This window comes from Rhagoletis zephyria, unplaced genomic scaffold, assembly GCF_001687245.7.
Source record: "Rhagoletis zephyria isolate East Lansing unplaced genomic scaffold, Rhagoletis_zephyria_1.1 Rzeph_scaffold_00301, whole genome shotgun sequence".
NCBI classification, from domain to species: domain Eukaryota; kingdom Metazoa; phylum Arthropoda; class Insecta; order Diptera; family Tephritidae; genus Rhagoletis; species Rhagoletis zephyria.
This window is the reverse complement of record NW_016157385.1, coordinates 154,830-169,072: the sequence shown is the minus strand read 5'-3', so window position 1 is coordinate 169,072 and position 14,243 is coordinate 154,830. Positions and strand designations below refer to the sequence as shown.

At 38.0% G+C, this 14,243-nt stretch overlaps 2 protein-coding genes across 6 annotated transcripts in view; both read right to left on the bottom strand.

Annotated features, from left to right (window-relative positions):
• Positions 1-3,807: 3,807 nt before the first annotated feature.
• Positions 3,808-7,427, bottom strand: LOC108358835 (Polypeptide N-Acetylgalactosaminyltransferase 8). Of its 2 annotated transcripts, XR_001846838.1 has the most exons (3): positions 6,476-7,427; positions 5,453-6,408; positions 3,808-4,190 (listed from the first exon to the last, which is right to left on the bottom strand). XR_001846838.1 is itself a non-coding variant. In XM_017610326.1 (2 exons), exons 1-2 carry the CDS (start codon positions 7,034-7,036, stop codon positions 6,091-6,093), a joined length of 879 nt encoding a protein of 292 aa, XP_017465815.1. In that variant the 5' UTR covers positions 7,037-7,427; the 3' UTR covers positions 5,407-6,090. The 2 variants fall into 2 exon arrangements, 1 of the variants encoding a protein (XP_017465815.1); XM_017610326.1 differs by lacking the exon at positions 3,808-4,190 and having other exon boundaries at positions 5,407-6,408.
• A 5,875-nt stretch (positions 7,428-13,302) lies between these two features.
• Positions 13,303-14,243, bottom strand: part of LOC108358833 (sulfotransferase 1 family member D1-like) — a 5,022-nt gene continuing 4,081 nt past the window's right edge. For all 4 annotated transcript variants that reach the window (XM_017610323.1, XM_017610324.1, XM_017610322.1 and 1 more), the window contains exon 6: positions 13,303-13,641. In XM_017610323.1, coding sequence (XP_017465812.1) covers positions 13,506-13,641 — 136 coding nt within the window. In that variant the 3' untranslated portion in view covers positions 13,303-13,505. The remainder of the gene's footprint in view (positions 13,642-14,243) is intronic.

Below are 14,243 nucleotides of genomic sequence, written 5' to 3'. Positions count from 1 at the left end.
ATTTTTTTATATTAAATATCTTTTGCTGCATTGTCATAATATCGAGCCAAATGGACTACTGATACACTAGAATAGAGCGGCAGCATGGTTAAATTACGACTTCGCTTATATTATCGATATTTATGTGTTTTAATCTATATGTCAGCCGCTGTGGCGTAGTGGCAAGCAGTGCGCGCTCCACTCCGCAGCACCTGGGTTCAAACCCTGGTCAAAGCAACATCGCAAAAAATATAGAAAAAAGGTTTTTTCTTAACAGCGGTCGTCCCTCGGCAGGAAATGGCAAACCTCCGAGTGTATTACTGCCATGAAAAACAGCTTCTCATAAAAATGCAATCGCCGTTCGGAGTCGGCGTAAAACTGTAGGTCCCTCCGCTTTGTGTGACAACATCAAGGCGCACGCCACAAGTCGGAGGAGAAGCTCGGCCAAACGCTAACATATTGTGTAAGCGCCAATCTGTATATCGTCGTTTAAAGTACAAAAGCGCGTACCGGGGTTCTGCAAAACCTCGTAACTGACATTTGTGCCAAAAAACATATTTGCTCACCGGAAGCTCCTATCATCAAACCCTTAACCATTTATACAATATCGATACCTAGCCATAAGGAGAAGAGATAATTAAGTTTAAAAGAGAGAACCGTTTTTAATTAAGAGTAAAACTTCTCTCTCCTGTAAAATTTAGGCAACCTCACATACGAGGTTTTGTATTTTCTTGATGCGCGGTTTTGTACTTTAAATGACGATATGTAAAGGTATTGCATACATATTTTGGTGCCTTTTCAGGTATAAAATCCATTGAGAAACGAAAGAAAACGGCATCCCTATGATTTCAACTTATTAAAAACGTTTTTAATATGAAAGACAAAAAACGTAAACAAGCAATTTCTGAATAAAAAACTGTTATCCACAAAGATGTTTGAATGGAAGCATTACAGATTTGAAAAAATGGCAAACCGCAAGGCTTTATTTGCAATAGGTCCTTTTTAAAGCACATTAAAGAAAAATACGCTTCTACATAGTTTCGAAATTAGCACAAAATGAAATTTTTTTGTTTGTTGTTTACAAATAAATACTTGCCAAGCATATAAGTCAAAATTGTTAAATATATATCGCTTTCATTCATTTCTTCATAGAGTTGGTGCTTCTTTTATGGGAAAATTCATACGGCTTTTGAACAGATTCGTCGGCCGCTGTGGTGTATGGTAAGCAGTGCGCGCTTTCACTCACCATCACCTGGGTTCAAGCCCTGGTCAAAGCGACATCGCAAGAAATTTATAAAAAGGTTTTTCTTAACAGCGGTCGTCCCTCGGCAGGCAATGGCAAACCCCCGAGTGTATTTCTGCCATGAAAAACAGCTTCTCATAACAATACAATTGCCGTTCGGAGTCCTTTACTTTGTGTGACAAAATCAAGGCGCACGCCACATATCGGAGGAGAAGCTAGGCCAAACACTAACATATTGTGTAAGCGCCAATCTATATATCGTCGTTTAAAGTACAAAAGCGCGTATCGTGGTTCTGAAAAACCTCGTAACTGACATTAGTGCCAAAAAGGATTTTTGCTCACCGGAAGCTCCTATCAACGAGGTTTTGTATTTTCTTGATGCGCGGTTTTGTACTTTAAATGACGATATGTAAAGGTATTGCATACATATTTTGGTGCCTTTTCAGGTATAAAATCCATTGAGAAACGAAAGAAAACGGCATCCCTATGATTTCAACTTATTAAAAACGTTTTTAATATGAAAGACAAAAAACGTAAACAAGCAATTTCTGAATAAAAAACTGTTTATCCACAAAGATGTTTGAATGGAAGCATTACAGATTTGAAAAAATGGCAAACCGCAAGGCTTTATTGGCAATAGGTCCTTTTTAAAGCATATTAAAGAAAACTAAGCTTCTACATAGTTTCGAAATTGGCACAAAATGAAATTTTTTTGTTTGTTGTTTACAAAAAAATACTTGCCAAGCATACAAGTCAAAATTGTTAAATATATATCGCTTTCATTCATTTCTTCATAGAGTTGTTTATAGGAAAATTCATAGGGCTTATGAATAGATTCGTCGGCCGCTGTGGTGTAGTGGTAAGCAGTGCGCGCTTTCACTCACCAGCACCTGGGTTCAAGCCCTGGTCAAAGCAACATCGCAAGAAATTTAGAAAAAGGTTTTTCTTAACAGCGGTCGCCCTCGGCAGGCAATGACAAACCTCCGAGTGTATTTCTGCCATGAAAAACAGCTTCTCATAAAAATACAATCGCCGTTCGAAGTCGGCGTAAAACTGTAGGTCCCTCCGCTTTGTGTGACAATATCAAGGCGCACGCTACAAGTTGGAGGAGAAGCTCGGCCAAACACTAACATATGTGTAAGCGCCAATCTATTATATTATTATTATTATTATGAAAAGATTCATACCATGTAAATGCACCATTTGATTGCGTTTTCCCACAAAATTGAAATTTCGAAATAATGGTGTATACATATCACGATGTATTGAAAATGAAAGTTTATTTCCTAAAATTATGTACGTACATAGAGAGATATGGGCCAAGGATGCGAAAAGTAGAACTTCGTGAGACAGAATTTTGAAAAAGCAGAATTAAAAATACAGAATACAGAATTTTGTTCGATCAGAATTTTTATACATTTTTTTTTTGATTTTTTTCAATTGAATGGTAACTATTTTTTTTAGTCAGTGGCAACCCTGATCGATATTTTGTTTGAATGCCTCCATAGAATAGAGATGACAGAATAGTAATTTGAAGAAAAATTTTATGGATATACCTACGAATTGATAACCTCCTTTTTGAAGTCGGTTAAAAACATTTAGAAGACAAGTTATATAATATTTTAAGAAAAAGTAAATATTCAACAAGTGAATAAATATTTATTCAAGGAACGTTCCGGTTTCGGTTCAGTAAAGTGTTTCGGTTTCGGTTTTGATTTCGTTCTTCAAATTTGGTTTCGGTTTTGAAATAAAAATATTAAAATAAGTTTCACAAAAAAGCAGGGGCCGAAACTAACGATAATTTTTTTTACCTTGGCCAAATATTTATACAAAAGTCATTTCCTGATAATAAACAAACCGCTTATCCAAATTAAACAAGTTTGGTATCAAATCAAAGAGGACTAAAATAGCTTTAAAACTGAAATGTCTAAACGAGGAAAGCCCCCTATTGGAAAAAAAAATTTAATAAGAAATGTTATTTAATTACTTGTTTTTGTTATTTTATGGCCTTATAACAATTATATTCAACAATTTTTATTGAGCTTGAGGCCGTTTTTTAATGCAAAACTATTGTGGAAAAGCAGCAATAATTTATGAAAATGGTAGAAGTGATAGCTATTTCGGAAATCACCGCATTTCCATATCAGACATCTTTCAGTGGGATTCGATCCAACGAGCCCATCAGACTCAGCCAGTTGCCTACGCACTGTGCTAACCCAGCAAAAAATCGGTAATCGCTTTTAGTGAAAAAATAGAATGAATATCCAAAAATTCTTTTTGTACCGATACTTGCTGTGGAAATTTTTCTCGCATAAAAATCATGTTTTGCTTTGTTCAATTTTCAGCGAAGTTGAAGTCAGTCAATGAAGTGAAGTACAAGAGTGAGGAAGTACAATTTTAAGCTTAATTAAATATGCATGTATGTACATACCGATTTTTAAGTAAAATCTAAATACCTAACATACATATGCACATACATAAAAACTTATTTATAAAAATTTTAATTAATTTTAATCTTTTAAGACATTTTCTGATTTCAATTTAATATAAATAAGTATGTTCTTATGTAGACATTCTATATTAGTTTCTCTGTAAGGCATTCTTTGTTAGCTTCTCTGGATTCTGTTTTTCCATGCTTTCTCCCTTCGTTCGAATGTAATGCTGGGGGTAAGAGCTTACGGCCAACGATACGCCCATGTTAAAATAATTCCTTCTTGAAGCGAAAAGGTAAGCGATTCCCATCGCCTAGCTCGTTTCGACTTTCGTTTCTGTCGTAATCGTGTTTTTTGCTGGGAAGTTTCGCCTTATAAACCCTTATTGTTTTTTCCACTTTTTCATTTGTGAAGCCAACTACAATCAATCGCAGCTATTCCAGTGCTATTTAAACTTGTGGTTCTTGGTTTTCTTGGTTTTTGTCATTTGTTATTTAATTACCATAGAAGAAGCCTTGGATCAGGTATATGAATTTCTTTTGTATTAGATTATAAACAAATATAAATAAATAATATAATGATAAATTTGTTTAATTTGGATAAGCGGTTTGTTTGTTATCAGGAAATGACATTTATATAAACATTTGGCCAAGGCGACTTTAAAAAAAAATAACTGTTTTCGGTCCCTGCAAAAAAGATTATGTACCTTCCAAGATTTGTTAAATTGTTTTGTTACTTTAAACGTTGTGGTTAACTTTATTTCAAATAAAGAAAAAACTCTGAATCACTCACACTTTGCAAATTGCCTATCAGCTTGAAAGCAATTTTTCTTTCAAAACCATCGGCCATTTTTCGTTCAATATCAACAGCTGAGCGATCAAAGCTTTGGGAAGTGAACTTTTGTTTTCAGAAAATTGTGTGTTTAATAAAATATGAAACAATAGTAAAGACGACCCCGACGTGTGAAAACTATACATGTGAGCAGATTAAAAACAATTTTTGAACGTGTAAACGCAAAATATCGCTTGTTTCTTTTTACTTGGACGTTACACGATCAAGCGCACTTGCACTTTTAAAACTTGGTCATCGATTTGATATCAATTTTTCCTTTCAAGTCGCGTGGCAACTTGATAGTCAAGTCAAACAGCTGATCATATTTAGTCTGTTCCAGTACTCCATGATTTAGTCAGATTTTGTGTCAGACGGTGTATGTATATTAGAGTCACCAAATTGAAGACGATGGTAGGTGGATTTATCGTTGAATAGCTTAAGTTTACCGACTACACCAGTTTGAAATTGTATGTACATTAGACTGTGTCAAATAAAACGAATGTTTGGTTTCTTTCGGTCCCATATAAAAAATGTGGCTAGTTTTCAGCCGCCTTCCTCCATTTTTCAGTTAGCGCTCGCAAAAATAAGAATTTTTAATGAAAAAAGTTTTCTCTTTTTTAACCGAGTTCATCTAAAGGAGGAGGATATCAATACGTCGGATTATTTTTTTGGTATGTATTTTACCACATAACTTTGGACCACGTTAACCGATTTCTATAATTTTATATATATTTTTTTTTAAGTAAAGTTGGTACCTCAGAGGTGGGCCCATACTAATTTCGTTTAGATCCGATCACTGGAACAGGAAGAAATTAACGGGAGTCTTAAATTTTGTTTCGGTTGTGTTTATTTTGCATACAAATTTTTTTTTTAATCAACATTTTATAATTATAACAAATCAAAACAAACAGCTTAGCCCATTCAATTCTAGTACAACAAGTGAAAGTTTGAAGTAGTTAGGACGTACCGTGGATTTTTGGCATTTTTTTGTCCTATTGTACATATAGTGTACAATAGTGTAGTGTATGTATTTTTGGAAGTTTCACACTGTGCACCCTATTTCCATACCAAGGCAAAGCTCAAGCGGTATTGAACGCAGCGCAAAGTTTGTACTGAAATCTTTGAAAACAAGAAAGCGAGTTGATATAAACGTGGTAAGTTATAAGTAATAAAATAAAATAGATTTTTTTACTCCGTATGTAATAACTATATAATACACATTGAGAACATGCGAAATGCAACCAATTTCTCAACTTTCATATTCATTCGTTCTTAATCCCTTGAAAAATGTTCCCATTATTGTTTTGTTGACAAATCTGAAATTCCACTTCATGTTCATATCGGAAAAATCACAGAAATTCATGCACGCCCGCCTAGCCGTCACATTCGCCACCAGACATCTCCGCTCTGTTTCCGTTTCACTTTGCACTAGCAACTGTGTTTGCTGGTCGTAATACCAAAATTGATTGCCACCCTGATGGTGGCACGGCCATAGCCAAACTGGTGCATCGAGTGTCCATGACTGCACCTCCAGACAATTTCCATCTGGCTGGCGAAGATCACGACGAAAGGTAAGCTGCCAATGTTGCGATGTGTATGGGTACTTCAGGTCAGGCGAACAAGGTCGCAGGGCGCCAATTGGTTGCCGAGATGGCAGATGCATTGAATCCAAACAAACTGCGGCGCAGCAAAACTTTGGAGTGCACCAAACGCATAATCTGGTGGCTCAATTGGTGGATATGTCTGCGCTAAGTCTGGTGCAATAGTTTCGAGGTACCATTTGAACGTTTTGCACTTCAGCCGCTGTCGTAGAGTACGCCGCGCGCTTACATCACCTGCATCGAGTAGGACAAGCGTGCGAATGTGCTCATATAAAGCTGCTTGGTATTCATCCAACCATACTGATGCGACGCGTTTGTAATTCTACCAAAAAAAGATCTTTAGGTTAAATATGGGTAGGATGTTGGTATAAGTATTGCGGTGGATTCACCCTCGAAATAAAATCATCGGAGCGATTGGTGTATTTGACGTGAAATGCTCCATCCCGGTAAAGATGTCCCATGCGTGAGCACGGCACTTCTAATATTCGGCCACCGCACATCCATATTTTGAAGCTGAGCTCAAATTGCTCGGCGCCCCACACATCCAAGCCTTCGTCGTATGCTCCCAAATGCCAAAAGAACTTCGCTTCGATTGCAAAAAGGCCTCCGTTCATCACAGGATTGCTGTGTGGTGCCGGCAGCGCTCTTCGTTCTTCGTCCAGTAACGGCAGCTGTACGTAATTGAAGTTCCAATCAAATCCACCACGCGAAGGTGACGACCTTATGTATTCGAAAGTGGCATAATTAATAGTATCTATTAGTGGCGTCGTGCTGGTGTGTGGATCATCAAAGATTGGTTGCAACAGCGGCAATGAAATTTGCTCTGAGAGTAAAGCATTAAAGCCGTATTGGCGCAAGCTTGCAGCTGCTGCGTCTTTATATTCCACATTCGCTAAGGTACCTGGCTGGCCCTGCTCACCTGCTCCAATGCGCACAGCATCGCGAGACATAGCGGCGTAGTCGTGCCAATCATGAAGTTTTCCGTCACTTTGTTTATTACTTTGGCTTTGCGCCTCTTTTGCTGCATTTCGTTTCTGGACGTGCTTATAAACAGAAAAAGAAATGAAACAAAATACCAGAGTTCCAATTATAATTCGTCTCTTGGTGAGCTTTATACGCTGTTCTGGTAGTACGATGCGTATCACGTTGAATACGCTTGTGAACAACTGGCTGAATTTTGCTTCACGTCATCGTCGCAGCTCCAGAAGTTGTATTTCAGCTTCGGTATCTTGTCAGCGTGTGCGCACATCACACTTGTCTTATACAGACAATTCAAGCACAAATGAATATATTTTATAATAATTTTTATGTAGGTAATATGCAGAGAATACACACGCTCAAAGTGTGGTGGATATAGCAAAAGCTTTTGCTATAGTTGTAATAATGAGGATATATATTGGCACTAAAAAGTTTCTATGTATGCTTTTAGGCATTATTATATTGGATGCAAAATTAACAATTACAATTAAGTAACTATCAGTTTTTATAAATAACAACTTTATAAATACAACTTTAAAAAATAACCAAAACTAAATTCATTTTGAGCGCTAAGTAAGTAGTCCAAAGCGTTTTTTTCAAGACGGAGTTAGAACATAAACAGAATTTGTCCAAATAGTTCTGCATTCGGTTTCTTCGAACAACGAAATAAGACTCCAGCGCCAACCGGCGACACAAATTGTGAATCCAAACTATCCAGGGACCCAGTAAAATACACACAAAAAGTTTCGTTAAAATCGGTCGAGCCGTTTAGGAGTTTACCCACAAACACACGTGCACAATAATAATCACCACACAGCATGCTGAAATGACTCGCTTATATATACACGAGATTTGGAAGTTTTTATCCAGACGCCCAATCGACATGTTTGAGATATCGCTGGAAAGGTCTTGCAGAGTGTGTCAAAAAAATGTATTCAAGCTTCATAAACGATCAACCGGCTTTTTAAAATTTAGGCTAAAGTGTTGCGAAACAAAAAACGTTTTTTTGCTTTTGCCGGTTTAAAGGGGCATGTGGGTACACCCAACATATTAAGTATTATTCTATAGGCCAATACTTTTCAAACGATACCTTATATATTGAGTTCCGGCTACTAGTTGGAAAGATATAGAGCTAAATGTGTTTTGGTTCGTGTCTCCACTACGAGATGCTTTGGTATGTATGTGGCGTCTGTACGTACCCTGCAAAAAATTGTGTGACTAATCTCCGAGATTACTCTCAATCGGGTACAATTGGGCATTAATTAGTCCCAACTAGTCTCAGAACGGTACTAATGGAGGTCAATTAGTCTAGACTCATCCCTTATGGGTATAATTGGAGATCAATTAGTCCCCAACTCATCTCTAACGGGTACTATTAACGATTTAATGATATGTACGCACTTAGTCAATGAAATTTCATGTGCGGCGTTGGCACGCAGAGTGAGTATTCGCCTAACAAAACTGAGCACCGCGGTTCGAATCTCAGCTGGCGCAAATTTTTATTTTTATTTTTTAANCAGTTCATTCCATATAAAGAGATCAAAAGTCGTATTAGTCGCATGCTCCTTTGCGATTGCTCCCGGAGTCATCCCGAATTAGTCCCATTTTTTGCAGGGTACCTTCATTTAATTTTTTTCAAACTTTCAGGAATTAAAGTACACAGAAAACTAAGAAGGTTTTGTTCCAGGATGTTTTGATTCGTATGCCTGTGTGGGTGTGGCTGCTGCCTGAAATTCGAAAAAAGGCAATTTTATAAACAATCCATGTCATTGGTGTGGAAATCAGTAGAAGGGTTTTCAAACAAGCTATCTAACGCTATCTTTTGTGTTTATAAAACATAAATATGTCATAACGTTATCGCCTGAAAACTAAAAATCGGGCTGCTGAAAATATACATTTCGGGCATTTTCTTAAAAACTGGTCAGTCGATTTTATTCTAAGTTTCCACAAATCTAGCTCAAAACCTTCGCTTTCATCTGGTATATAGCTTGTATCTGGAAAAACTCTTGTTGTGCGAATTATTAAAGTATCACTTTCTGTGTGAATTTCTAGCAATGTATTATCAGTTGGGTAGTTGCAACAATGTTGCCATTTTTCATCAGTACGGCAGTAATGCCGCTTTTATTACGTGCCTCGAACAAGCCCATTGCTATTCAAATTGAAAACATGTCGCTCCAAAAAGAGTCAAATGGTTAAAAATTAACATATCCGTCTAATTTGGTTACTTTAAAATAACATACCGAGTTCCCCGAAAAAATCGCCCATTCCCCGATTGCCACTTAAACCGAAATTCCCTGCGGGATTTCCCGCGAGTTGACAAGTTGAAGGATGTAGCTGTGCTAATCACTTCGTACATGTCTTGGAAACCACAATTTATGTGTATTTTAGAGTTTTTTTCAGTCACATGCCGAAATTGTAACATTTTTCCCCATTTTAATTGCAGGTATGTACACAGTATTTAACTATGCTACATGGGTTTATCACCCAAAGTTGGTACCAAGTTGACAAGTTTTTATAATTTCTCCTATTTTTTTATTTTTAATTTTTTTGAAAACAAAGGATATGATCATTCTTTTTCGCTTTATTCCGTATTCGAAAAATTATGTGTTTCAATGGACACATCGATTTAAATGCATAATTTAGATTTAGAGAATATTTTTAGCAATTTATTTGAGAAAAATAAAACATTTATTTCATTGTTTGTATTTTCGTCGATTTTAAATTTGCTACCCCAAAATAATTGATATCAAATAAAACACCTTTGAGGTAAAATTTTCGAGTGACGAAAGCTGAACTAGAAACACAAAATTTGTGATATCAATTTCGTGACGAAAATTATACACATTTTTTAACTGTATGAACAAAAAAGATTTTCCCTACGTTTCCAAGGTAGAAGCATCAAAATCAACTTGGTAAACTTCAAAGTCGTTTTTCTCGAAATCTTTTTTTCTGAGCGTAGGTCCCTTTTAACTTTACGTGTCACATATGTCTTCTTCTTCTTATTTGGCGCTGTAACCGCCTAAGCGATTTTGGCCGAGTCCAAAACAGCACGCCAGTCATTTCTCTTCTGTGCTAACTGACGCCAATTGAAAATGCCAAGTGAAGCCAAGTCCTTCTCCACCTGGTCTTTCCAACGCAGAGGAGGCCTTCCTCTTCCTCTGTTACCAGCATCGCGGCCCGCGTTGAATATTTTCAGAGCAGGAGCGTTTCTGTCCATCCGAACGACATGGCCAAGCCAGCGGAGCCGCTGAATTTTAATTCGCTGCACTATGTCTATATCGTTGTAAAGCTCATACAGCTCATCGTTAAATCGTCTGCGATATTCGCCATCACCAACGCGTAAAGGTCCGTAAATCTTTCGCAGAATCTTTCTCTCGAAAACTCCAAGAGCCGCCTCATCAGATGCTTTCATTGTCCATGCTTCCGCGCCATACACCAGCACAGGCATGATGAGTGACTTATAGAGTGTGATCTTTGTACGACGAGAGAGGACTTTACTTCTCAATTGCCTACTCAGCCCAAAGTAGCACTTGTTGGCAAGAGTGATTCTCCGTTGGATTTCAAGGCTGAAATTATTATTGGTGTTAATGCTGGTTCCCAAATAAACGAAGTCGTCTACTTTTTCAAACTTGTAACTGTCAACAGTGACGTGGGTGCCAAGACGCGTATGCTCTGACTGTTTGTGTGCTGACAGGAGATACTTCGTTTTGTCCTCGTTCACCACCAGACCCATTCGCTTTGCTTCTCTATCCAATCCCGAGAAGGCAGAACAGACGTAGCCCTTGTTTTTACCGATAATATCGATGTCGTCGGCATACGCCAGCAATTGTACGCTCTTATAAAGTATTGTGCCTGAGCGGTTCAGTTCTGCGGCTCTTATTATCTTCTCCAACATAAGATTAAAGAAATCACACGAAAGGGAGTCCCCTTGTCTGAAACCTCGTTTGGTATCAAACGGCTCGGAGAGGTCCTTCCCTATTCTGACGGAGCTGGTGGTATTGCTCAACGTCATTTTACACAGCCGTATTAGTTTCGCGGGGATACCAAATTCAGACATCGCGGCATAAAGGCAACTTCTCTTCGTGCTGTCGAAAGCGGCTTTGAAATCGACAAATAGATGGTGTGTGTCGATCCTATTCTCGCGGGTCTTTTCCAAGATTTGGCGTATTGTGAATACCTGATCTATGGTGGATTTTCCAGGCCTAAAGCCACACTGATAAGGTCCAATCAGCTCGTTGACGGTGGGCTTCAGTCTTTCGCACAATACGCTCGATAAGACCTTGTAACCTATGCTTAGAAGGCTAATTCCGCGGTAGTTGGCGCGTATGGCGGGGTCGCCTTTCTTGTGGATTGGGCAGAGCACACTTAAATTCCAGTCGTCGGGCATGCGTTCATCTGACCATATTCTGCATACGAGCTGATGCATGCACCTCATCAGCTCCTCGCCGCCGTACTTGAATAGCTCGGCTGGCAGGCCGTCAGCTCCAGCAGCTTTGTTGTTTTTCAGCCGCGTAATCGCTATTCGTACCTCGTCATAGTCAGGCGGTGGGACAGCTACTCCATCATCATCGACTGGGGACTCGGGTTCGTCTTCCTCACTACTTTCAGCGCTGCTACCATTCAGTAGGTTATAAAAGTGTTCCCTCCACAATTTAAGTATATTCTGGACATCGGTCACTAGGTCGCCATTGTTGTTCTTACAGGAGTTCGCCCCGGTCTTGAAACCTTCCGTAAGTTGCCTAACCCTCTGGTAGAATTTTCGGGCGTTCTTCCTGTCGGCCAGCATCTCAAGCTCTTCGCACTCACGTATTTCGGCCTCTCTCTTCTTATTGCGGCAAATACGTCTCGCTTCCTTCTTCAGTTCCCTATAACGGTCCCACATGGCTCGCGTTGCGCCCGATCGCAGCGTGGCCCTGTAGGCGGCATCTTTTTTCTCTGCGGCTTCTTGACATTCCTCATCGTACCAGTTGTTCTTTCGGGCTCGCTGAAATCCAACTACTTCTTCGGCGGCGGTACTTAATGATCGGGAAATGTGGTTCCACTGCTCGCGTACGTCGGATTGTTGAAGAGTGCTCTCATATATGTATTTCATTTATTTATTTATTTACATACAGATTACAATGTGTTATAAATAAGAGGTACAAACGACAATGTTATCCAGATCCCATTGAAGGTTAAACGAGTTTGAATGACAGACTACTGTAGGAAATCTGATGTAAAATTTTTTATGTTAACGGGTGATACTTTTAGGTCAAATAGCTTGGAGAGGTCACTCATCGGTGACACGTGTTGGACGAGTTTAACTTGTCAAAAGTTACTCCAGTCGCCTCTCCACAACCAAAATTCTGCATTAGCCACTGGTTCCACATACATCTATATGTACATACCATATATTCTTTCTCGAAGTTGGTGGCGTGACCTTTTTTTACCAAATTACATATAATCTTAAAAAAGCTCATATGCCTAATGTCCGGTTTTCCACCGGAATTATATAATTTATTTTATATTAAGACTTCCGTCAAAATATTTCGGAAAGATATTACGATTTACGTAAGATCCCAGTGGTGAAAATGGGAATCCGTTACCTTTTTCTACCAAGAAAAAATTAACAACTACGGTTGAACGAAAAGATGCATCGCAATGTGAGCGAGCGGATAATGTGAAGTTTTGAAGCCACCAACAAAACAAAAAGTTCGAAAACTAACTCAAGCATGTTTGGGCTGTCCATATATTACGTAAGACCTTTGTGGGGGAGGTCGGGTCTAGAATTTTCTTACTTTTTCTTATATGGGGGGGGGAGGCGTCCCGTAGAAACAGGCGAAAATTCCCTTACGTAATATATGGCCAGCCCCTTTTTTGTTTACTTTATCTCAACAACTGCTGAAGCCGAATGGATGCGTGTTCGTTTGCCGTGTTTTTGATCACGGGTTCAAAACCTGCGGCACGGACTTTATTTTTTATTTATTTTTTTTATTCTATTTATAGATACTATTTGTACTTTCATAAAGTGACGTGCGACACATTACTGTCGTATGCCATCGCTCGGGAGAAATTCTTGCATCTTTTCGTGTGTAGGTTATATGGGCTATCCATTACTTTTTGCATTCCCAGCCATTACCTTTTCCCATTGGGATAGACCGGTTGAAAATACCTCTCATTATTTTTATTCCATTGAAAATTTGTAAACCTTGCAGACCACTTAAGCTTAAACTCTTCTATTGATTTTTTAGCAAACATATTTTTGGAAACTAATTTTATTTATAAAAAGCTCGATTTATCGAGGTGTTTTCAAAACTCTCCAGCTTTCTAAGGGTCCCCTAATGTGCATACACCCAACTCCCCGTAAAAATTTAACTCAAATATTACATGAAGTAAATACGCTAATCTAAATAAGGGACCCAAAAAGTAGGCAACATATTTTTTCGTTGAGTTAACCCTTTTTTAAAAATCACCAAAAATACCCGCTACAGTAACATTAAACTCTTTCAAGAATTGCTCGGACCAATCATTTATTCGTTGCTGGTATACTTCAGATAGTTCATCTTTGTAGCTGCCAACTATTCCACGACGCATAAATCTGAAAGCACATAGGTATGTATGTATGTACATATATTATGCCTCAAACAATTATATATGCATATGGCTCATTCCATCTCAAATCACCCAGGCCGGGGGAAAGTGAATTTAAGTTTGCGATAAAACTCGCAGGGATTGTTCCTTGAACAATTTAAGGAGATACGTATTTTTTCTTTTTGCTCAGAAATGCGAATTTTTCAAATATGAATTTTTTTCTTTTTGAGTACGAACGCTTCTTTTTTTCTCTCTTAATAGCAACTTTTGATGAAATCGTTTATAACTGCCGCAAAAAAGCAAGGATTTTAACGATTTTTTTAAAATTGCAGATATTGATCTACTGAATCGATCTAGTGAACTAAACATCAGTAATTCTTTATTAATAATTAATTATTGTTTATAAACAAGAAAAAAATTTTTTTTCGAATTGATTTTTTTCAAATTGCCACATCTTTTTATTCTCTCAAACTTTTTTGTATAATGGGGAATAGTATAAACTATTTTCAGTACGAGTAGCAATATGCTAAAATTCGTCATTTTCGAGTTATGATTTTTTTTCTGAAAATGCACTTATATGATGCTAGCAGATTTTCGTGCCAGTTGAGG